Genomic DNA, 26771 nt, shown 5'->3' on the forward strand with positions numbered 1-26771 from the left:
TATTTAGTATTACGATAATTTAATAGTAAATACAAATATAAGGTACATAGAGCATAAATTAATTTTTTATTTATTGCATGTGATGCACAGATGTACAGAGTATGTGGTATGACTGTATTATGTTACCCGTTAATATTTGAAGTATCTGAATTTTATTTGTACCGAGACATGTCACTTTTAATCGATGATATTAAAACAGAACTACAGTTCGTTAGTAGGTTTTGGCGCTTATCGGGTAGACCTACTGTATGTTTATTGATCAGAGAAGAACATATGAGGTGAGAAAATATAACGGGTTACAATTAAAATTGTTATTTCGGTGTATAAATATTTTTAATGGCGCAGAGATCCACAGTTCGAAGAGATGTTGGACTTATTCGCTATGCTGAAAAAGGGTCACTGTGATGGTATCAAAGTGCGAATCGGCAGGTTGCAAAATTTGCTCTCTTCTTCGTGCATGGGTAAGATAAAAGAACAGATATACATAAAAAATAACTATGAATATTCACAAGTAAAAGAATATGATCGGTTATCTATAGGTATAGTTTTTAAAAAATTAAAGAGGGCGAAATCAGGCACGTAGTCAGGATTTAATTTTGAAAATAAGGAAATTTCTCTTCATTAAATATTATCAAGTTTAACCTCATAAGTAATCATGAGGATAAAATGACCTTTAATATTATTATTATCGTTTTGCTCAATAGTGTGTATATTCTTAATTTATGTCGGGTTTAACTTCTTCGAGATTCCTGCTTTGCGCCTGAAGATCAAATTATTATTATCCGAAAAATTTCGTGACAAAACTTAAAAGTTTGTATAAATTTATGTTTAATTTTCAAGCTGTTCAGGGTGATTCGTGTAATATTTTCAGAACATTTGGATTTCATGAATAACATTGAAACCGAGAAATTTGATTTTCAATCGTTCAAGCAGTTAGAATACGACTATAGCGGATATCAAAGTTTAACTGACGTACCTAAAACAGTATCTTACGAAGAAGACGTTATCAACATTCAGGTATAGTGATATTTACTTATACTTATATAATATTACTTAATATAAATGATCTCTTATAATATAAGTAAATTTTGTTGAAGTTAGTTTTAGAGTACAAGTTAATAAGTAGTTATGTCAGTTAGTTTTTTATGAATGAAGTCTACTAGAAATAATTTTAAATTGTAATTTGTTTTCTTTAAAAGCACATCAAACATTTATAAAACTGTTAGGAAAATTATGGGTTGTTCGATGTAAAATAAAATTCAAGTGCACACTTACCCTGTCGACATAAATTTATTAAGACAAAATAAATTTTATAACTATCTGAAATATTATTGATGCGAAAGCAAAAAACCGTAAAAAATGTGTCATTTAGCCCCGGTTACGTCTTATGCTTATAAATATATATATATATTTCAATTTCATGATCGTTTGGTAGCATTAGTGGCTTAACACTCATAGAAAACTCATAGGACTACAGACAGTAGTAATCTTTTTTGATTTTTTTTTAACTTAAAGTACTTTGTACAAGTTTTTGTTTCATTCAAATTTAAAAACATAATTTTTTTGGAATGTTACCAAAAAAAAAAAAAAATAAATAAATAGCATGGTATACCATTGCATAGGAGGATAAGATTAGTGTACAAGAGTCAAGTTTTTGGAACATTATCGAAAATTGAAAAGAAAAAAAATTCGATGTGATGTTTAAGACTCCATCTCTTCAGTACTTTGGATAATGATTGGGTTTTTAAAAAAATTATGTCGTTGTAAAGGTAAATGTCTTAAGTATATTTAATAAAAATTTCATAATCATCTTTCCAGAAAAATTGGTCCTATAGGAATAGACAACTTTAACCTACTGATAAAAAAAACAGCAGAATAAAATCAGTATTTTCTTAGCTATATATCGAAACTATAATCATCTATTCAAAATAATATTTTCCATTTTTTTTTTATAAATTGATAGTAACTATTTTTTTAATATTAGTTTTATTTTTCAATAAACTGAGTAAATCAGTAATTAGTCCCAACAGAAATCAAAAGAATTCTTCTGTTACAGATTAATTTTTATTGTAAAATTAAAAAAATTAAATTAAATATTAGCGAATATTTAAGGGAAAATATTAACAAGGAGAACCAGTAGCGGATCCAGGAGTGGAAACATAGGAACGAGCTCTTCCTTTAAATTTTGTTACCTTCTAAAATAAAAAAAAATGATCTCATGGTGAAAAAATTGATTTTGACGTTTAAAAATGTATACGGCATATTCTCAACTCCAAAAAAAAAAAACCAGTACTACTACTTAAGCAATAAAATAATTGATCATATTTACATTTCAAAAATTTATTTATTTTTCTACTATATGAAGAAAAAATTTACAAGTGGCCTTATTTATATACCTGGTATAATTTTCGTAAGATAGCTTTGGTTAAGAATTATTCGTATTTAGGTGATATTTAGGTGGTTAAGTATCATATACGATTTAGTTCTTTTGAGTTAGTATAAGTTTTCATAACCTTTCCAAAACCAGTATTAAATTACTTTATGGTATGATGTTGAATAAATAGTAATAAAAAATTATTTTTCTATAGAAATACATTTACAAAAACACTAGCGAAATAATTCAAGTTATTCGTGACGGTGTTGGTTTGTATTCTCAAGCACAACTTTATGGAATATTGTTAAAGAGAGAAGGACTCGATAAAGAAATACTCGGTGCTTCAAGTACGTAAAAAATTTTACGTTAGTTTCAATATTCGTCGAGTGGTCAAAAATGTTCAAAATATGACTATACTTTCACGTTATTTACAGTTAGAACTCAACTGACCAATTTATATCATACAGCTGGTTGTCTTCACTATTGGATAGCTGTAAGGTATTGTAGTAGTTTGTTACGTCATACTGTTGATAGTATCAGTCCTTTCATCACTACTGTATTAGTTAACGGCAAACAGGTAAAAAAAATAATTTTACCAATAAATATCGGTTGCCGAGTTTAAATAAAATCGACAACCAAAAATTATAGTCGTAATATATTTAATACATTTTTTTTACTTTTAGTTAACAGTTGGAGTTATCGACCATAAGGAAACGGTTTTTGATAAACCCATGACACCAGATGCAATCGATTCTATCATTTATTCAACTATACAACCTTATAATGTCATACAGGCTGTACTTCAACAAGAGATTATTTTATATTGCGGTCGATTAATTGGTACTCATCCAGACCTATTTAAAGGAATTTTGAAAATAAGAGTGGGGTAATCAAAAGTTTTTATTGGATATATACAATCTTTTTAAAAATAACAAAAACTCAATAAATTTATACTGTTTTTTATTATTCGAATAATAGTGTAGCCCGAAAAATTACTACTAGTGAAATAGTCACTATTGTAAGCTAAAAAATACCTTGGTTATTTTGAATATGATAAAAAAATGAATAATTAATTTGTAAAAATCTTGTTTTTAATATGATAAAAAGCAATTTCAATGTTTTATTTGTTTATATTTATGCTCTTATTGAAGGTGGGTGTTAGAAGCGATGAAATTACAGTTAAAAGCTGAAAAAGAAAAGAAAATCTTAGAAAATCTTAGTCCATATGCTATTCGACAACTGTTACAAAAAATACTGACCATTAAAGAATGGACACAAAAAGAACAGTGAGTTATTGTATTTAAATTTGTTTTTGAATGCTATATTAGCTTCAATGCGAAGCTGAGATGGTATTAATTTTGCTACGATGTTTTTTTTTTTATGTCTATCACCACTTTTTTTAAGCTCTCACCGGACCGATTTTTTTCAACAATACGTCAAAAGATAACTAATTGTATATAGTCGAAGACATTGCCCTTAAAAATTGAAAAAATTTCTCTTGTTCCCCGTAAATGGGGAAAACCTCCAAAAAATTTACAATTTTATAAAATCGCTAATTTTCGACATTTTTTTCACTTTTTTCCTTAAAACTACTATCATTTTTTAAAAAATGAACAAATCATAACCATTTTTTTTTTAATAGGAACCTTAATTATTTCCCTTTTATTTGATATAATTTTTTTGAAATTCTAACCAATTAATTACTCGCAATAGAGGATTCAAAATAGGGACATTTTACAAAAGTCAACTTTTACAACCTAACTTTTGAAAATGTTCCGGATATGCTGCGTTTTTTAAACATATGCTAAATTAAAGCTCATGTTATGTACTATAAATTCTTATATAAATCTTTAGATAGTGTTTAATTTAAAAAAATTGGTGGATTATTCCAAAAGCTACATGATTTGCTGTTTCCTTATTAATATCCTGATTAAGATAAAGTATGTCGAATGAAAAATAGATTATTAAAAAATATTATTTCTCATAAAAAAATTGTATTGATCTAAGCATTTTTAATATCATTATATATACCCACAGATTTTTATGATAGTGGTTTTAATATCATTAAAGAAAATTAATTTTTTTTATGCTTTAAAGCAGTGGTCGGCAACCTTTTTTAATTCTCGGGCCACATTTACAAATTAAAAAGAGTTCGCGGGCCAGATAAAAAAAAAAAAATTTATAATTACATTATTTATTATGCAAAAAAATACTATCTAAAACTTAAAATAATAATATGACTTATATAAAATACTCGTACCAAAAACGCAACGTTCAATTATATTTATACAAAATGATATTCAATTAAATTAGTCGATTTAGAATTTAAAGCGGGCCGTATTCAATAGCCACGCGGGCCGGATACGGCCCGCGGGCCGCCGGTTGCCGACCACTGCTTTAAAGGACGAAATAATAGTTTTTTGAATTAAACAATATTTTTATATACAATAATTAAAAACTTACATAGGCTTCAAAGAAAATTAGTGATTAATGAATATATACAATATAATATAAAATTAATTTTTTGTTATGTAAACCAACAATTATTATTGTTATTTTTTATTATAATTATTCTCGTCTATTGTAAACTAAAATAATAAAATTTATAGGAAAAAAAATCTACAACTAACAACATATTTTGAACACGCAACCCATTACACAGTACACAGGTTTGTCATCAACGACTATAAAAATATCAAATAGCTATTGCATAGTGATAGCTTTATAATAGTCGGGCTGATATATGGCCCAATCACAAAAGTAACTAAAATAAAAACATATCAAAAAATTGATTTCCTAATTTATTTTTAGCTTCAGCTTACAATGTCCGTCGCTCACACCCCCGCGTATCTTCAACCTGTGTTACTCACCGAAATCGTTATATGTAATATCCTTTCGTCTATTCACTATAAAAGAAATAACAATTATATTGACGTGAGAAGATCTATTTATGGTGCAGGCGAAGATAAGATAAAACTTCCTTAGTCCTATCTGTGGTGTAGATATAAAATATTTTCTATGGCATAAGCAATAACATCGACTGATGTTAGAAAAAATATAGTTTTAAATAGAGTACATCTTAGTAAAAAAAAAAAGAACGTATTCATATTTTTATGGCGCCTCTAAAATGTGTTGCATTCTAGAGAACTGTTCTTCTCCCCCCTTAACAATAATTGTACACCAAACCATTGAACTCCGATATTTTTATAATCATAGTTCATTAAAGATAGTTTATTATAATACAATCTATTTAAATTTTATGTAAAATAATTTTAAATTTCATAAGGGTAGATAAAAATTGTTGTATAATTTCTAAAATTTGTAGTATGTAGAAATGTAATTTTCACATAACACGTTCTATATATATTACATTCCATATATATTAATTATAGAGAATAAAAAACGAAACGAACGTACACATGTAAAGTTATAAGTTTATTAAACATATTACCTTCGAGGTAATGATTAAAATATAATAATAAAAAAAGGTCATATTCTAATAGAGGAATTGATTGATATTATAAAATCTGTAAGTTATTAAAAAAAAACAACACACAAAAATATAATAATATTAAATGTGTTGTGAAAATATATTCTTAAAAATACAACAACACATTCATTTGGCAACACAGGGGGATACCACATCCCTCTGTGTCGCCGTGCATATATCAAATAGTGAATTCTTACAGAATGTTATTTAAAAACTAGCAATAACAAAATTAACTCTTTAGATGCAACACTAGACGTTTGAGATAAATACTAACAAAATTAACTACCGTGATTAATCTATACGTGTATTTGGTAATATTTCAAAACGCCTCGACCTAGTTTTAAATATAATAGAAAATACGAGACGTACGGGACTCCGGAAGTTGTTCTGTGACAATAGTGTTTTTCTTCATAAAATCCGTGTTTGAATTTGTATACCTTTAACGTCTTACTGCGAGCTGTGTATGTGTGTATTAATCGCGCGTATGTGCAAAAATCGTATGGAATAAATCATGTAAAAATATAATTTGTGCTTTTGTTTATACGAACATTTTGTTTAAGCGATTATGCGTTTTGCAGGATAAACATGTTGCACAAACGAATGATCGAAGGTTGTTGGTGTCGAGTACCGAATAAGTTCTACAATCAAGTGTGGGATATTCTCGTGCGGACACCGAGGGGTATACGCGTGTTGAACCAAGTTTTACCACAACGACCCACCATCAATCACATGACTCATTCCGAGCTTCAGTTCGGCTTGTTCGTCGAGAACATGTTGATTCGCATACAAATACCCGAGTATAGACAACTCGTAGTCGAGGTGAGTAAAATCAGTTCGCGGGTAATGATGACACGCGTGTATACGACAAGTGAAGGGATTGACGGTGTTGTCTCTCAGTAATGTAGAGTGTACCTGCTGTAACACAACAAAGCGTTTACTAGATAAATCTAGTACTGCTCTTCTAACAAATTTCAACTAATTGTTATTTAAATTTGAATTTAAAACAGAACGGTAGAGTGCCCGAAGAAATTAACGGCAAAAGGAGTCCCGAAAAGGCTCGCCGAAGATACAATAGTGTCGATAATAGGGAGAAATCCGATCAAAGGCTAGACGCGCGGAGATCGGCTATTGAAAGAAATGGTTTCAGAATAAACACGAGTAGGGCAGAGTGTATATGGAGTACCAGTTTGGCGAAGGAGAACGCGAAGCGGGTGAAACGAGGAGATCAGCTACGATAGCTCGTAATAGATAATAATAGAGGACGTGATAGGAGAGGTGGAAAGTTTCGAGTATTTAGGACGAGTTGCACAAAACGACGGCGGAGGTATTGGCGAGGACGGTAAGACGCAGGATCGCGCTTGGGCGGGCCAAGTAGAAGAAAGTGATAAGAAAAAAAAACAAACAGTAAAACTCCATCATTAATCACGACTATTAGTATTATTATATTAATGGTATTACTCTAGGATAGTGAAATTCGAGAGCGCATCTATGTTTATGAATAAAACCCTCGAGTGTTAATTGCTGACTCGAGAACAGACTTTTTCTACCTTATCACTACCGAGGGGTATGTCCGTGACCGCCGGCTGTAACCCAAAACAGTAATAAGACTAAGGGCACTCGATTATTACCGGCACAAATTACCCCATTAAGTCACTACCGAGGGCGGACGTATAAAGAGAGACTCGCTCGTGTTTTAAAGAGAAATTTCTTACACATTTACCGATAATAATAGAGAGGGAAAATAGTTTAATAATGACGTAAACGTAATAATTAAAAAGATACGAATAAAACAAGACGAAACGCGTAAAACATTCTCGTTTTACACGTATCATCTTGTTTTCTTCAGTGAATTCTCACACTCAAAGTACAATAAAGTAATATATTCGATAGTGATGACTTATTATTAAAATTTATAGGAAAAAAAATCTACAACTAACAACATATTTTGAACACGCAACGCATTACACAGTACACAGGTTTGTCATCAACGACTATAAAAATATCAAATAGCTATTGTATAGTGATAGCTTTATAATAGTCGGGCCGATATATGGCCCAATCACAAAAGTAACTAAAATAAAAACATATCAAAAAATTGATTTCCTAATTTATTTTTAGCTTCAGCTTACAATGTCCGTCGCTCACACCCCCGCGTATCTTCAACCTGTGTTACTCACCGAAAACGTTATATGTAATATCCTTAAAAACGTCCGACACAAAAATAAAATTGCCCGCGGTACTCCCGTGGTACTCTCCCCTACAATTCATTCTATTCCGTCTTGTATACTAAACAATTTTATATTTTATTATTATTTTTTAAATCTAATATAAAATTAATAGTACGGCAGTTCTCAAAAATGTTCATAAATATTTACTTCCTGGTCTAATAATAATAGATCAGGAAAATACAATTATGTTACAATTAAACCGAATATTACAATATTAAATAAAATGTTTAACTTCCAGCTTTAAATATAATAGACTATATTACAGACGTCATTGTTACAATTAATGAACATTTAGAGTTAATTTTTTTTTCATCATTTTTATTAGTATACATGTGTATAGCATGTGGCACATAAAGAATAATAAATATATACATTTCTGAATAAATATATAAAACACAAATACGAAAAGAACCTTGCACGGGTGTACATTTATATGGCATTAATATATTTTCATTTTCAAAGGATTATATTTAACTATATGTATCACAAAACAAATTGGGTCGATTTAATATCCATTTTGATTTAATTATATTAAGTAAATAAATTTACAATTATGGGTATTTATTACACTACATTTTGCTTGAAGTTAAAAAGTAGATGTGATTACATCACAATTGAAGTAATTAAAATAAAAAAATTATTGCATTGAAAATGATAAAAAAAAAATCGTTATTTTAAATCATAAATTTGAGTAATTACATAAAAAAAAATATTATTTACAAATAAATTCTGTTAAAAATCATTATATTGATTTTTTAATTGGTTATTTAAGTAAAGTCAAAATCGCTGAGCTTATGTGCTATGATAATTATATTTTATGAAAATATGCTAGTCGGTAAAGTTAAATTAATGTGCGTTGTGAGGTTTATTCTGTCTTCAGCAAACATAAGTAGACAAATAATAAAAGATGCTAAATTAGGAAAATGTTGTATTTTCAGCTGTTATGTATTGTTTCGACAATCCTCATCCGCAACCCTGAACTTACTCTGAGAGATGAATTAAATCTTGACAATCTGATAATACAGGCCAACTTGATGTTTTGTAAGGTAATAATCTTCGGTATCTATAATATCTATAAGATGTAATGGAACCGTTATAAAATACTCCTCGCGTTTTTTATTCCATTTAGAATTACTCTACTGCTTGATATATTTTCTGTGAGAATTTCGCGAAATCTAATGTTCATTTCGATTAAACGGTTTCGGCTTCAAATAGTCACAAATAGTGAAAACTCACCGAAAATTATCGGAGAACAAATTTAATAATTGTAGATGATTTCTATGAACATTTTTTTTTTTTTTTAAGTTTAATTTTGGTAGTATTAACGATTGAAATAACGATTATTCATTAAGAATTTTTATACTTTATATTCATCCGTTAAAAATTTAACCGAGTAATTTTTATATTAAAGATAGAAAAGAAAGAAAAAAATAATGTGTCAGCTTGTAATTGGCCGATTCTTTTGAAATTAACCATTTATTTTTATCTTGCAATATTTATAACGATAACATATGTTTGATTGTCAGGACAATAATTCTAAAGTGAATGATAAACTCGATCAATTTATTTCGTCCAAATATTCAATTACTACTGGTTATTTAGCAAGAGCTGTAGTCAACAATATATTGACGGGCGGTCAGCTAGAAACGTCTTCGGTGGATTTAGAGGAAGACGAAGAAGACGAAGACAAGTGTAAAGTTTCATAAGAAGCAAAGGATAGTTGATTTCTATTGTCTATAATTTATGAGTCTTATATAATTATTTTAGCGAATATATTTTAATTTTAAACGATAAATCATATTTTATTGAATATAGTCGTAGAAAATGAATTAATACCTTCTCAGCTTCGCATCGAAGCTAAAATTATACATTTTCATTGTCTCAAATCGATGTGAAATACTTTTGTCGATGCGATTGATCAAGAACATGCAATTTTTTATTACCCTATTGTTATCTTCATGTTCTTTAACTCGAGTTACAAGATATCTCGACCTGAAATCAATTTGATTAAAAAAAAAAAAAACAAGTATAAACGCCAGTATAACTATAAACGGTTTATCCCGACGAAAAAAAGATGAATGTTAATTAAATTGAATTTATTTTCATCGACATATACGCAAATAAATTAGTAAACGATTTTGATAGTTAAGCGAGAGAGAGTTTCTCTGGAATTATTACAATCATACAATCAACAGTGAAACTGATTATGTAGATATTTAATCGGAATCATTTTTAAGCGAGTAAATAAGTTTTGATTTAGTATTAGTATCGACCGACCCAGTAATCGCCGTGGGATTAACAAAGCGAGTTTTAGTTATCTCCGGCTGTCATCTAATGAAAATTTAATAAGTCGTAATAATACTGACGCCAGCGTCTTGGCCATTAATAATTTATTGCTCACAGTTTTGTTTTATGATCAACGCTCGTAAGCACAAGCCAACGCGGTTCATTTGGAAAACAGTAAGACGGTAGAAATAAAAGATTTGCATAAGTTATCTTTCCTATCCACGAAAATAATATATATATTACTTGGATTTTCATAATCCATAAAATATATTTTTTATTTTTACAAATATTTTGATTTATCATGTATGTAATTATTTTATTTGTTATAAATCTTTGTTGAGCTACTTGACAAGAAAAATAAAGATTCCATCCCTTAACCATCAAATCAATATCAACTATTTTTCAAATAGCACCAAGTGTTTTTTTTTATTAATTGTTTAGCATAAAAAAAAAATTCAATTTTAATTAATTCTAAACGAGATATCACGATTTAAAGCTTAGCAAATAAAACATTAGTCGGGTAAATACAGTAACATTAATATTTAGTGTACAGATAAGAACAATCGGTGTATTGTACCGTGACGTAAAATGTTTGCGTCTTCTATAAATCAACGTGAGTAATACCCATCCCCCTAAATTTTAATGAATCATAGCTCGCTGATAATTGAATAAAATAATAAAAAAATTTACGAAAAGTTATCTGATTATATATATATATAAAAAATAGGGTTACCATTTGAAAATTGATTCTGAATTAAAACATAAGGGATGGTGATAAAAATGTAATTTTACTCACTGAGCAGCCCAAGATAGAAAAATAATATTTCATAAAGAAAAAAAAAACATAACTCTTATATTTTCAGAGGTTATTTGTAAGACATATTTAATCAATCACTCTGTATATAATATATAGTCAAATATTATCTCTTGTCATATACTCTACGAGACATTAAAAATATTACGTTTATAATAATTAAATTTTTAATTAAATTTATATTTTTAACCCAGTCAATAAATGAACACGCAATGCGTATATTATTATTCTTCGAATTATGGATTAAAAATGAACACCGTTAAACGTAGTGTGCTGATCATTAAAATCATTTTTTTACAGTATTGTTTCTGTAAAGATTGTAGCACGGTCGACACACGTATTTTTGTATGACCGTTTTCACNACATAACTCTTATATTTTCAGAGGTTATTTGTAAGACATATTTAATCAATCACTCTGTATATAATATATAGTCAAATATTATCTCTTGTCATATACTCTACGAGACATTAAAAATATTACGTTTATAATAATTAAATTTTTAATTAAATTTATATTTTTAACCCAGTCAATAAATGAACACGCAATGCGTATATTATTATTCTTCGAATTATGGATTAAAAATGAACACCGTTAAACGTAGTGTGCTGATCATTAAAATCATTTTTTTACAGTATTGTTTCTGTAAAGATTGTAGCACGGTCGACACACGTATTTTTGTATGACCGTTTTCACCGTTAAATTATTTGTACAGTCGTCTTCTTGTTCCGGTTGTTGGGGAATTTTACATTTTTCACCACATTTTTCGTTTCGTTTTTTAGCTTCTTTATTCATAGTCCTCAGAGCTCTGTATTCGGACTCGTATTTCTTATACGCGTCCACAATACATTTCAGTTTTAGTGGGTCGCGTTGTCGTTCTTTGAATTCTTCGATGGTTTTCATTAGCCTCATCACGTCCGTTTCCAGAGAATTCAGGTTCGAACCCATCGCGCCCTTTTCTAAATCCGTGTACGCGTAACCCAACTGTCGCCTTCTCTCGTAGAGCGCCCTGAGCTCCGCTATGTTGTTTTTTAACAACCAACAGAGTTTGAGCATCTTGGTCCGACCTTTCGATTCCGACGTCGTACTGGAATTCGAGTCCAGCCGAGTTCTTCGATCGTCGTCGGTAGAGGCGGTCGACGGAGCGTTTTGGTCGCGTTTGCGATTCCGCGAAAGTTGTCCGTTGTCGTTGTGGGTCGCGGGCGAAACCGATTTTTCGCCATCTCTACGACGAGATTCGATCGGCCGATCCTCCGACTCGACCGCTTTCTCGCCGAGCACCGTGGTGTCCGTGACGGCGGATGACGCAATTGAAATTTCTTTGTCCGCCCATTTCTCCGCTCCCTTGCGCGTCGTCCGACCCTCGTTGTCCGATAAGCTCTTGCCGTAACTCACGGACAGCTTACGCTTGCCGCCGTCGGTTCTCTTGGACGTCGCGGTCCCGTCCACTTGCACGCCGATGTCGGTTTTTGGCGAGTCACCACATCCCGATGGTTCTGCCGCTTTCGCCGTCAACATCAGCGCAGTCAGGTTTCGATCGTTTTCGACGTCCGCACTCAAACCGTGCTTCACGTACTCGACGGCGATCGCGTCCGACAGCCACGTAGCCTCCTCGTTGGCTTTTTCGAGGGTCGTGGATAACAGACGGAGGTGTTTCACCAACGCTACCGTTTGGTCTTTGAGACACGTTTCTTCGAATCTGTCAACGCGTGTTTGATAGGGGTTGGCTTGAATGCGACGGTTGTTGAGACCTACAAAACATCCACCACCACCGACCGATTGCTCCATCGGGCGCAGCGATGTCAACAAAAATTAGCGCACCATTTGCGCGTATATTTCCGATAAAAATATAGTGTTTCGGAACGATTAAAAAAACTTCGATTTATTATTTTATTACATTTGTCATTGTGTCCTTAGATTAATAATCGTTTTCTTGGTTACGACGAACTTGTTATACACTCTACACTGAAAAAAATTAGTACATAATATTAAAAAAAAAGTTCATTAATAAAATAATTTTGGTTATTGATTTGAACCCGATGACGCCATTATTGATATAACGAAATATTGATTATTAATATTACGTACGGACCTATCGTAATATTGATAAACAACAATTGTAATATTAATAACTGTTGTTTTTAATACTAAAATATCGTGTACGTAATATCAATAACGGTGTTTTTATAATAAAAACCATTTTTTATAAATATTACAACTAGGATTATTGATTTTAGGTACTGTATTCGTTATATTAATAACTACGATTGTAATATAAAATACCAGGATTTTAATATCAATAAACAGTATTCGTTATATTTATAAATGTTTTAAATTACACTTTTAATTATAATTATTATTACTAGTATTACTATAGTATTAATTTTTATAAGAATTAAATATAAAAATTAATTAAATTTAATACAAAAAAATTAATAAAGAAAAGGGGTTAAAGTCCAAAATTACAAGTTTTCAGGATAACAAAATAAATATTTTTTATTATTACAAAATTAAAAGCTTTAAATAAGCAATAAAGTATTAAACCAATACCATCAAAATATACAGTAAACTTTATTTAACAATTTATTGTATTAATCAACGCATTTATTTATTTTAATTATAAGTAAAAATATAGTTCAAATTAGTATAAAGAATTTAAACAATCAATTATTAATAACAAAAGAATTTATATAAATATCAATTTAACAACTAATTAATGTATAAATTTAAGTTGTTAAATTACATGTATTGGAACAATACTTTAATTATTTAAGTATTGTTCCAATACATGTACTTTAGGAAAACTTAGCTTATCTATTAAAACATAAAAAAAATATTCCAAAAAAAAATAAAATATTACAGATTCATCCGGAAATTTAAAATCAAATAAATAAATGGATTTAAAACAAATATCAAGAGCTTTTATGATACTTTTAAAAATATATCTAACGCCATCCAAATATAGGAAAATCTCATTAATTGATGTTATATTTTCTCCAATACAAAATATAGTGGGCTGGATTGATTTTTTTGATTTTTTCAAGTTTTCAATATGGTCTTCGACCATTTGAATTGTAGATCCAACAAAAATAACGGATTCTTGTGAATCTCGAATAGTGAATTTTATAGTTGTTTTCTGCTTTGTTTTTGGGTCAATCTTAACAAGTTTATTAGTTGGTACAAAATACCCATGCAGTGCCCAAATAATAGCAGCATCTCTTCCGTCTAAAAAATAAATACAATGTAACGTAAATGTTGATAAAACTACACATCAAATTTTTTTTTTTTTTCTTTTACTTTCAGATATTTGATTGTTCATTCTGATAATTTCAATAAGTTTTCTTACATTTTTGTCTTTAACGTTAGAATTAAAAGAAAGGAATAACAACAATTTACTAATATTTTTTTCCCAATTTTCTAAAAGGTCGCCTTTTTTTTCAAAAGCAGCCTCAAAGTCCATGTCAATCTGAAAATTTAAAAATAATAAATTCTTGTTCACTTAATGAATAAAATTTTCAAATTTACTAAACGGTAACCATTTGCTGTTTTATATGCTGGCCATTTATCAAAGATGTCTTTTGTTGTATACTTTTTTATAAAATCAAGGCGTGAATTAAAACATGCCTGCCATGTTCGGTCAAATTCCTCATTACTTAAATTGTCATATTTTAATATTTTTATATAGTTCTCTGAATCTACCTCTGGTTCTAAAAAGTATTATTTAAAAGTTTTACAGCTTTAACTTTATCTATTCCAGAAATAAAGTATTATTTATATTAATATATATATTATAATTGCAATATACCTGAGCATTTTGAATGTCTACTAAACTTTTCAGAATTGACAGGTGATTTCTTGTCTACCGTTCCAAGAGGTCCAGATACAACTTTAAATGACGTTGCTAAATTGTAATACTTATTATAGATTTTACCCCGTTTAGAAGTTCTATAATACTCCTATAAAAATTAATTATATGTGAGTTAACAAACTTCATTACCACCTAGAAGTATTATTATATTAGTAAATATTAATAAAACATTATTATTATCTTAAAACAAAAAAAAAAAGAAATTACCATAATAGATTTTTTTTTTGGAAAAATTTTGATTTGCTTTTTCTTAAAACAATGTTTAAACATGATTATTTTTATTTTATTTTTTGTCATTAAGTGATTATTAGTTGAATAAAAATTATATATTACCAGTTTCTCAGATGGGAATCTTTCCAAAATTTGTTGTTCTAACTGATAGCTAATAGCTAGAGTCATTTTTACACATTTTTCTTCGAAGTATTGTGCTATCAAATTAATAAGAAGAGTTCTTTGTTCATCTTGGAAATTTGAAAACTTGGAGTAGTATTCAACTAATATCTTCCCTCTAGATGTTTCATTCAAAACATTGCTTAGCATAATTATATTTGAATTATCTGGACTAAGAGAAGATCTGTCATATGGAGTGAATCTTGATGATGTGTTTGAAGTTGAGGCTCGAGTTGATGTGAATGAGCATGGTGATGAGCAACTACTTGGAACTGAATCTAATGACATTCCAATCGATTCACGCCATTCTTCTAACTTGTGCTCAAATAATATTTGTGTACCCAAATCAAAATCTTTTAATAAGCGTTCTATATGGTGTCTTTTAATTATTTTTAATATATTGACAAATACACGTTGTTCTATAATATATTAATATAAATTAAGCTATTATTTTAATATTAAAAAAGCTAAAATATGATCAAAAAAATTCTAATACCAATGCATACATCAACCAGTATGTCAAGTTTCCATTCTGACAATAAGAGCCTTAGTTTTCTTTCATCTAGGTTTTCTTGAAAATTATTTGATGTTGAGATGTCCATCATGACAAAATTTTCACCAGTATTATCCACAATTAAGTTATCATTACAAATTCTTACTTGAGATGGGTCAATGAGCAATGATGATTCATCGTAAAAAACATCAGCAGGATCCATGATGATTTACTTTTTCTTTAATTTGATTAAAAATAAAAATATAAAGTATAATTCATTTTTACTGCATAAAAAATGTAGGGTTTACCATTAAAAAAAATCTTAGTATAAAAATCATATAAATAATTCACTAATCAAAAACACAAAATAAAATTAAAAATTAATAATGTTAAATTAATTTTTTTTCTAATTTTAATAGTATGTTACCGAAGGTAATTAAATAATTATTCATTAGTTTTAATAGATACACTTAAAGTAATCTTTTAAACGTAACACATTTTTGCCTTTTGCTGTTTTTATTAAATGAAGAGGTGGTCCAAGTATTTTATCAGTAGATAATAAAAAAAATGAACCTAATTTACTAGGATCAATCTCATAAGCTTGAATATGCCCATCAAATTTTACAAATCTAACATTTTGACAAAAAAACAAAATGCTTTTATTTTCTAGAACAATAATTTCGAGAATTAAATGGAATAAAATATCTTTGTCAAAATTTGAAATATAATAACCACGTTTGTATTGGACTCCATTGTAATTTATTTGTGAGTAAAATTTAATAAAATCTATATTAGAGCAACTCAATTTATCTTTAATAAGATTTTTGTAATTACTATCTACCAGGTGTTTCTCTTTTAAATCAATAAGATTAGTAAAATAAGTTTTTTTGAATAGTTGTAGTGCAAATTTTAATTCATATTTTTTGGCCAATGTAAAACATATATTTTTCCTTGACGTTATACAATTTGAATAAATTTTAAATTGCTTGTGTTTCTGTTCAAAATTGAAACACCAAATGTTTCTAAGAGGTCCCGATTGTCTTAGAATATTGGGGTAGTGTATTAAATTATGAAACTTTGGCTTCAGTGTGTCATTAAATAAACTTACAAAATCAGAATTATGCTTTTTAATTTTACTATCTAAGATTTGTATGCTATTTTCACTTATCTCAAAACAAAGTAAAATGTCAATAATTTCGATAAAATTAATCAAAAATTTCCACACTAAATCATCTTGAGGAACAAGATCTCCAATCATTATTGGAAAATACATTATGAAAGTCATCATTTCCCTTGCCGACATTTTTAATTTTTTTTTTTTTAAATGGTTAATATCAATTTTTTCCGAACTGTTTTCAATTTCTTTTGGTCCATATTCAAATAATTGTTTGCGAGAATTCAAAGTATCGAGAACGAAGTATTTCATAGAAATAATAAAATAGTTGATTGAGTGTACAACATTATAGTGACAAACGCCTTCAAAAAGGTCTTGCATAATATCACAATAATAATTTTTCACCACGTGAAATGAAGGAATATTGTTTAATAAAGAATCACTAACAATCCCAACTGAATCAGGACTAGAAATGTCAATTTCATAATTTTCGACTGAACGCATGATTTCTACATTTTCAGAGCATAAATTATGAGTAATTGGTTTTGTCGCTCTACAAAATCTACAAAAATAATTACTGGCGAATGATTTGTTGAAGTTAAGAAAACAATTAAGCCCTAGATTATCACCCGCGACTAAACCTAGGATAAAGTGTACTTTTAAATATACATTATTTCCATTATTAATATTTAGCCCATTTATTTCTAAATCTTTTAATTCTTCAATAAGATATTCGAAACATTTGTCGTTGCCAAATAATTTTACATCAGAGGATTTTATCGCTGCAGCGTAAAATACATTTTCCAATTTCGATTGATCTAAAGGTAAACAAGGAAACGAGTAGTATAAATTGCAAATAGAATGTTTTAAAGAATTTGAACCAAGCGGATTGTTAATCTCAAAATCATCGAGGTACAGAATGTACGGTATTAAATTTTTTCCTGGGTATAATTTTCTTTTTTCTTTCCATAGATCACCCTGTACAAAATTAGTAATTTTAATATTATTTTGTTCTAAAGTATTGATCTGTTTTAAAGTTGGTTCGATCAAATAATTTTTTTCGAAAAAATTTATAAATTGAAATTTTAATGGCATAACAATACCTTTTATTATCATTTGTTTATTTTCCAATTTTCCTGCTCGATGAGCAGGCATTATTTGTTCATTTAATGTTACTTCTGTAAAATTATCTACATAACCTTCATTTTTTAAAAAGTTATACATTTTATAATCCGAATCAAAAAGTTTAAAAGGATTACGCAAAATTGACACCAAACTAGAAAATTCATTAATTATATTGAGATTTTCATTTTCAAAGATTATGTTAACAAAATCTATTAACGTATCTAAAATAGGTTTTATTATACAATCATTCACATGCTTTTGAATTTCTAGCACATCTTTTCTCGAAAAATTATTATTATTATGTAAGAACAGAGAAAATTCTAAAGCCAGGTCATTATTATTTTTCAAATGTTTAGCACAATCAAATTTTTTTGTTGTTATGCCCGTTGCATCAGATTTTAAAGTGTTAGGTAAGTTTTCCGACTGTGTGTTACATTGAGAAATATCCGATACATTTGAAGAATCTGAAGACGTAGAAGGGACGTTAAAATTAACAAGATAGCAATTGCTGTTATGTGTTGAATCTAAAACAATATTACTGCTACTAAGAGAACTATTTGGATTATTTTGATGATGTCTCATGACATGTCTCCTAAATCTTGTTAATAGAGTAAAACCTTGGCCACAATCATTGCATCTAACGAATGAATAATTATTCAACTTATGCGAATTTTTTAAATGAACTATTAGATTTTGAATATGGTCAAAAGACAATTTACACATGAAACATATCATTTTAATGTCAGTAGAGAATATTGACGAATGAATTCTTCGGAAGTTTAAAAAATAGTTGAATAAATATAACAAAAGATCAATTTAGTTTAAATATTATTTAAAATATAATAACGTCACTTACCTTGTTTTCTAAGTAAGTTCTCCTAAAAATTTGAATTTGTTCTTTATTTTTTAACACCGCACAGTTGTGTATCTAAACAAGTAACAGGTCAAATGTAATGCTAGCTGATGCTTTGATACACCGTTAAGTTAATTTTGTATAAATGACAAGCGTATTTTCCAAATGACAATTGAAATTGTTGTATCAATGAACTCTTTATCAATATAAAAAAATTATGTAATCGATATAATATTGATAAAAAGTCTTCTTAACTATTACAAAAAGGTTCGTAATATAAATTAACACAGTTGTAATATTAACGAACAAATTGTATTTAACATGAATGTCAATCATAAATGTTTTCTTCTTAATAAAAACCGTGTTCATAAAATCAATAAATACAGTTATTCATATAACGAACACTATTATTGATACAACGAAACTCTACGTAATATCAATAATATTTATTCATTAATCTTAGGAATGACTGATTTGTAATATTAATAAACACAATTTTTGATATAACGAACTTTTTAAAAAAGTGTCGTTGTTATATTGATAAACGCGAGTTCGTAATATTAATAATCACCTGTTCGTAATATTAATAAAAAAGTTCGTAAAATCAATAAACTTGATCATTTTTGGTCAATAAACGCTGTTTATTAATATTATAAATGACTTTTTTTTCAGTGTATTAGACAGTACATTGCGTAGCTACGTCGTCGCCATACGAACAATGCAATTTAATCCCAACCTCTGCAAACGTATTACACATTTTAGACGATTAATCCACAGCGAACTCGAATCCTCTCTGGCCGTCGCACAAGTGCGATTGAAATGTCACTACGAGATAATAGGATTCTAACTGATAGCAACGAATCTCGCGAATCGTTTTGCCGGTTGGGTTTCACGAAACCGCTGGTCTAGACGTGAATTACATATGACGTATACTAGACGGCAGGTGTACAATACGAGAGTGGCACGCGCGTTATTTATTTTATTTCGATGAGTTCTAAACGGACATAATAGAACGTTTCTTTATTCAATAATATATTAATGATAATCGATTAATTAATTAGAAATAATTGATTATTTTATTTCAATAGTAAACATTAATACGAATAATAAATAAGGCTGGCGGTATTAACTTTGGTTAAGTTAGTTTGATCAAGTCAAATAACTCGTTACTTTTTTGAGAGACAGAACTTTTAACTCGATTTGTTACTTTTTTCAATTTTATAACGCAATAAACATGTACATTACATGATATTGTTGTACTAGCTGCAGAATAAGTCTGATTATATTTAATTATGTGAATTGTAATTATATGTTATGTCAATGCATAACGTATAATTACAATCACATTATAATTGTATACTGAATAAGTGAAATTATCTTTATGCGCACTCGCGTTTAATTAAAAAGTTTGTTAAAAAAATAACTACGTTGACTGATGTAAGTATTCTTATAAAAATTATTTATTTTGGAATATATTCTATAATCTACGGCAATCAAAATAACGATGTCGTTACCGTACTAAAAACATATTTTTATTCATTTTAAAAAGATTAGATAATTTTTCTCGATTAGCAAAATATATAAACTATTAGTTGCAGATCAGGCTCGCGTTCGGAAAGTCTGAAATGCGTCGATAAAAAAGGTTTTCTTTTAATTTTATCTATAATTTCGAATGAAATTCAATACAACCGAAATTTTCTAATTAAATTTGTTCAATTTTATAAGGCATTATTTCAAAATACTTATACGAGATTTGCTAAAAAAAAAGAAGAAAACTATCATATACGATTAACAAGAGAAATTTTGTTTATATTTTGGATTTTTATTTCTGCAGTTATTTTCAACGTAAAATAGACATTTACGTTTTGACCTGTGGTCTACAATAGATCTTTTCCTTTTTTATGTAGAAACAATTTATTATTTTTTATTAATTAAAAAAAACAAATTTATAACAGAGACAAATATGAATTTGAAGTAAGGCGTGAATCCAAGGGAATGGAAACTTTGATTTTTTGTAGGAGTCCTGAAATCTAACTAATGAGTAATACCTTTTAAAAATATCTGCTAGTTTTTATAAAGATTTTTATTGACAATGTTTAATTAAAATTATGAAAATCGAGAAGAATAAAATATGTCGAGTAAGAGAAAAAAAATAAGATGACACTTATCGGTTTATCTCGCAGAGCGCATTTAAAAAAATTACTCCGATTTAAGAAACTATCTTTTTTGTATTATTAAATATTACCGTGTCGTTTTTTCACTAAGCTTCGGATTGACTCTATAAAAAATACAAATTTTAAAATAATCGCTGAATATTGAATTTTGTTACGCGTATTTTATTGGTAAATAATATAACATAATTTTTTTGTTGTACTTTTTAATTTTTCAAAACTAATCCAAGGTTATTATACACTTAATTTGAATGTTATGTTTGTATTAACATTATATTTATGTTTGTAACGAGAATGTTAGTTTTTAAATGATATTATTCAATACACAGGAAATTATTTTTATAATTGAAGTTCGTAAACTGTAACTCTTCGTTTATGTACATTAGTTCTGATTTAGTTATCGTTTAGTGTTAAAGTAAAATGTCTTATTTTACTCATTGTTTTATAAAAGTATTTATTTCATTAGTACTTTTTAATATTTATTTTTCAAAGATCATGACAGGTTTTGAAATAATCGTAAGTCTACTACGGTATTATAACAGTGCATTAGTAAAAATTGGATATGATATTAACATTTTTAATTCTAGCCAAAAGGAACTTTTAAACTTGAGTTGCTCGCAATCGAACCGTGCTCCAACAGTACAGAATTAATTAAAGTTTGCCTGTTTTATAGCAAAAATCAGTCGACAATAAACTCTACAATGATTCTTAAGATCCCGTTTGATAACACTCTATCGGTATTTACTTATTTTTCGATTATAAAAACACATATTTTCTATGCTAGTCGAAATAAATTAATTGTACAGATAATAAAATAAGTGATTAATTATATTACACAATATTTGCATAAAATTGTACAATAGCAGAGATGTATTCAAAAATTTGTCGTCCGGATACTAATGTATAGTCGACCCCTAGAATCTTTTTTTTTATTACCTTAAAATGATTTAAAATAAACCAAAATTTCATGTTTTTTAACTACTGCGACAGCCGTTTGCACATAGAAGAAAAGTCTTCAACAAATTTTTTTTTTTAACGTATTGTACGTAAAATGAACTTTAGATAAGTGTTTGAACTTCCGAGTATTTCCAAAACATTGAAAAACTTAAACTGATAAAGTTAAATTTTTGTTTAAAAGTTGCCTCTTTGAAATTCCTCCTATGGGCAGGTAAGTGGTCAGATGATTAAAAACGTATATGAAATAATGCCTAGTACCCAAAGTAATTTTATAAAAAAAAATGTATGTATTGTTTCCTTAATTTTTCAACAATTTATGCTAGGTTTAAAAAAAAGTCGAAATGTGTCGATTTTAAACAAGGGAATTTTTTTCAACATTCAACAGCAACGTCTTCAACTAGATACGATTCGTGTGAACTTTCGCCACACTGAATTGGAAAGCTGAGAATAAGTGGCGACATACATAACAAAAAAAAAATACCCTTTTAGTTTGCGACAAAGATAAAAAAAAACGTTTATGTAAAACTCGAAAAATTCAATAATCTCTATTATGTCACCTGGGTTGAACTTCTCCTCTAGATCCCTTCCAAATATGTTTCTGTAAAACACAATAGACCCTATACATACCACCGCGTAGGTGAGTCGCTTGGTGGCTTACTACACTGCGTACGAGTGCACGGACGAATCGTTTTACCGAGTTTTAATGTCTCCCTCGTCTGGTGTAAACAATTTTACGGACGCGTTCATATGAAATATTCATTTGTATAATTAAAAAAAAAAAAATGGCATGAAACTTAAATAACCGCAAGAATTTTGCTGTGCGGATATATGTAAATAATATAGGTAAAAAAAAATTATACGACCAAATTTCTTTTTAAATATTTGTTGTGCTCTAGTTTGTCATGAGAATGGCTGTTTTAAGAAACGGAAAATTTCAAAACAACTATTTCAGCGCTACGTTGCCCAGAGCGTGTGATACGGTCAAACACATACAAATAAAGAATTGGTCTAAACTGACTGAACGATTGGGCGCTCCGTATGATTGTCCTTGGCCAGCTGTAAGCGACAAACATAGATTAACAATAGACTAATAATTTTTAAACGGTGAGTCTCGTTATGTTTATCTATCGAAAATCCATACCTTGTGTGAAAATTATCATTGAATGAGTTTTTGAGAAGTCATTTTAAATAATGTTGAAAATGTAAACCGATGGTAACGTTACGAACCTGAATCGAAACGAATTCGATTGTATTTCAAGTAATATATTTTACAAGAATCGTTTACTTATGAAAAGCGTTTAATCTTTATGTGAAAATATGTCGTTTTTAATTAATATGTTTTGTGGCTAAAGTGTGTATTGTTTGTTTTTGAAAATATTCAAATCGTAGACGGATTCATTAGACTGGCGATTTAAACGCTTAGTTTATTTATCAATAACTCTAAGTAGTAGTAGATTTAAATCAATTTAAATCGGATTAAATATCATGTTATGTGTAATTAAATAAATTTTTTAAATAATAAATTTAACGATACAATGACATTTTATTAGTTATAATTTTGATAAAAACAAATTTTGAAATAAATTTTATAATTTTTCTTTGTTATGATAATTAGAATTGACAAATCATTATATTTTCATCTTGTTTGTATTTTTTTTTAACAGTGTTATAAAACAAAAATATTTATTTTGAAAATCAGAAAATAAACTATTGTTTCTATTTATGATTTTAAAAATTATAATATAATATATCGGTCAGGAAATTTAATCTGTTCTGTTGAACACATATTTTGGTTTATGATTTATTAGCTTTATTCATAAAAATAATCATAATCGTATGTTTTAACTTTATACTATCAGTTAAAATATAATTTTGAAAAATTAGTATCTACATATTTAAGTATTTATGAGTAGATGATATCTGACAGTGATTAAAAATACTACTACCATAAGAAACGCTTAGTTGCAAATCTGTAAATAGTGTTTCATTTTAAGAAGTTGGTGGATTATACCAAAAGCGAAATGAATTCCTATTTCCTTCATTATTCCTGATTAGTAGTTTTTTGATTTAGAAATATAATATATGAATAAATATTTATTATAGCAATTAAATTAGTATGAGATTGATATTTAATAATTTAGTAATGTAATTTTTTCGGAGAATTTATAAAAAATTATAAAGTAGTTATTACTTTTAAGGCAAGCGTGTATAAATTGAAAGGCTTGATACAATGATTTTCAGAAAATAATATGTGGTTAATTATGAATAAATGGTCTACAAATAAATTTTATCAGAGTCAAAAATATATTTTTATTAATAAATTTTTCGTGTTGAATTTTTTTTTTAACTTAAAAAAAAAAAATTATGAAAAAATGCAAAAAAAGTTATTTTGTCTGGTTGTTGAAATTTGTACCCCGAATTTATACGACTGTATAATTAATAACGCAACCACTGTGATCGACATGAATAATTAAAAAAAAAATACCGTTTAAGCTAGTTCAAAAATTCAAAGTCTCTTTTCTTAACTTTGAGGAGATAAAATAATCAAAATAAGTTTATATATAATCTAAGATGATTTTTGTAAAAAAGTTTCTATTTTGAATCCCCCCCGTGGGTAAATAAAGGGTTGGATAATAAAAGTAAAAATACTCTATCAAATAAAAGGGAAATATCTAAGGTTTCAATGTAAAAAAAAATTATTTTGATTCATTCATTTTTCAATAAGTTATGGCAATTTTTAGAAAAAAAAAGTGAAAAAAATGTCAAAATTTACCGATTTTAAAAATTGTAATTTTTGGGGGGATTTTCACCATTTATGGGGAAAAATTTTTCAATATGCAAGATGTAAAGACATCTTGCATTTATAAAAAAAAATAAATGGATTTGGTTTATTTTGAAAAAGTTTTAAGTAAAAAAAATTACGAAAATTAGCGGTTTTTATATATGTAATTTTTTTAAAGATTTCCCCCATTTATGGGGAACGAGGGAAAATTTTTTTATTTTTGAGGTTAATGTCTTTAACTAGGTACGATTTGTGATCTTTGACGTGTCGTTGAGAAAAATCGGTGCAGTGAGAGCTGAGAAAAAGTATTGACAGACACACAAAAAAAAAGAAATAAACACATCATGGTAAAATGAATACCTTTTCAGCTTCGCATCAAAGCTAATATAAAATGTTGAATATGTAAAAAAAATATTAAAAAAAAAATCAAAATAATTTTGTAAAATAAATCTAACGAAACAATTTGGTATCAAAATCTTTTATTAATGTCATGTAGTTCAAATTCATTGAATTACATTTACTATATTTCAAAGTTTGTAATATTTGTAATTTTTCGTATAAATTTTACAGTATCAAAGAATCGTCGGTCTTAAAGAAACTTATAGAAGTATAAGAAGTATATCCATAATACGCGTTTGTTGTAGTATTTAATTTTTTTCATTCGAATAATAGCAAAGTTACAAAAATAACGGCCCGGCCGCGTCACTAATAAATAAAAAAATATCCAGTCTGGCCCAGCCTAATCTTTGAAGCGCGTTGAAATGATTGAAATTAATCATTTCGGTTTAGGCAAAAATTTTCATAATAAACCTACGTGAACGATTTAACCAATCCGATTATTACTTTTCATAAACTAAATTGCAATTAGTAATTATTTAAATAAAAATTAAATAAAGTAATTATTTCCATAGGTGTAAATTTATGAACAATTATTTGGGGTCTAAATTGAATTATCCCGGACCTGAATTTTTTTTTTTTTTATAAAAATACCGATCATATTCTTAAAAAAATTATTGTTGGTGAGGTGGGCGGCAATGGAAGATGAGCCCTTCTACGGTTCTTCTATTAAATAATCTGATGATTATTTTACTATATTGTTCCGTAACATGCAACCAAAACATATAAATGTTTTAAACCTCAATAAAATAGTTGCTATTAATAAATAATAATTTTTTACAATTTAAACAATGAAATGACACGTGTTATTTATATATACAGGGTGATTTTTTTATCATAACCCACTCAATTACTTGCAGAATAATAATAATTTAAACATTTTTTTTTTTTATTATCTTTAGTTACACATTATTCTTGAATTTTTAACTATGTAATACTTTTTAAGTTCATCCCTTATGCCTTGGAGGGGGGTCAACTTTGTTTTTTTAAATGGTAACACATATTTTTAATTTAATAAAATGTTTGAGTTTTTAATTTAATAGTAAATGGCATTTGAATTTTTAATATAACTTTATTAGCTTATTAGATATAAACATTTAAAGTTTCAAAATTTTGAGTTAATATACATGTATAATACACATGGGATTGTAAATACAGGTAGCTAATTGGATTTTTATGACATTGCTGTCTCAGTCACGGATTGTTTATTATCAATTATGATTATCAATAGATATACTTTCTGTATTGTCAGTTGGTGTATTTATAAACTCATAACAATGTGCCTTACTACAATTGATAATAACAATGCTGTGTACCTGCGAATATTGATGTCATAATAAACCAATTAGCTACCTATATTTGTAATCCCTTGTGTATTATACATGTATATTAAATCGAAATTTTGAAACTTTAAATGTTTATATCTAATAA

At 28.0% G+C, this 26771-nt stretch overlaps 3 protein-coding genes across 6 annotated transcripts in view; 2 read left to right on the forward strand and 1 right to left on the reverse strand.

Moving 5' to 3' along the window:
• The window catches only part of LOC126898596 (probable phosphorylase b kinase regulatory subunit beta), a 28132-nt gene extending 18245 nt beyond the window's left edge, over positions 1-9887 (forward strand). For 3 of the 4 annotated variants that reach the window (XM_050672825.1, XM_050672827.1, XM_050672828.1), the window contains 10 exons: positions 91-278; positions 346-461; positions 872-1017; positions 2589-2721; positions 2809-2951; positions 3058-3260; positions 3526-3660; positions 6443-6683; positions 9031-9138; positions 9619-9887. In XM_050672825.1, the coding sequence (XP_050528782.1) occupies positions 91-278; positions 346-461; positions 872-1017; positions 2589-2721; positions 2809-2951; positions 3058-3260; positions 3526-3660; positions 6443-6683; positions 9031-9138; positions 9619-9798 (1593 nt within the window). In that variant the 3' untranslated portion in view covers positions 9799-9887. Of the gene's footprint in view, positions 1-90; positions 279-345; positions 462-840; positions 1018-2588; positions 2722-2808; positions 2952-3057; positions 3261-3525; positions 3661-6442; positions 6684-9030; positions 9139-9618 lie in introns of those variants that run through there. The other variant, XR_007702312.1, reaches the window with a different exon arrangement.
• A 4065-nt stretch (positions 9888-13952) lies between these two features.
• Positions 13953-19151, reverse strand: LOC126897937 (uncharacterized). Its single transcript, XM_050671884.1, has 7 exons — positions 19038-19151; positions 15946-16180; positions 15393-15868; positions 14997-15147; positions 14717-14898; positions 14489-14657; positions 13953-14416 (listed from the first exon to the last, which is right to left on the reverse strand). Exons 2-7 carry the CDS (start codon positions 16163-16165, stop codon positions 13953-13955), a joined length of 1662 nt encoding a protein of 553 aa, XP_050527841.1. The 5' UTR covers positions 16166-16180; positions 19038-19151.
• A 2487-nt stretch (positions 19152-21638) lies between these two features.
• LOC126898609 (uncharacterized) overlaps positions 21639-26771 on the forward strand; it is a 10878-nt gene continuing 5745 nt past the window's right edge. Inside the window, exons 1-3 of the mRNA XM_050672846.1 lie at positions 21639-21721; positions 21793-21942; positions 23059-23220. Of these exons, the coding sequence (XP_050528803.1) occupies positions 21701-21721; positions 21793-21942; positions 23059-23220 (333 nt within the window). The 5' untranslated portion in view covers positions 21639-21700. The remainder of the gene's footprint in view (positions 21722-21792; positions 21943-23058; positions 23221-26771) is intronic.

Source organism: Daktulosphaira vitifoliae, unplaced genomic scaffold (genome assembly GCF_025091365.1).
Source record: "Daktulosphaira vitifoliae isolate Bord-2020 unplaced genomic scaffold, ASM2509136v1 Scaffold_2, whole genome shotgun sequence".
Taxonomy (NCBI): Eukaryota; Metazoa; Arthropoda; class Insecta; order Hemiptera; family Phylloxeridae; genus Daktulosphaira; species Daktulosphaira vitifoliae.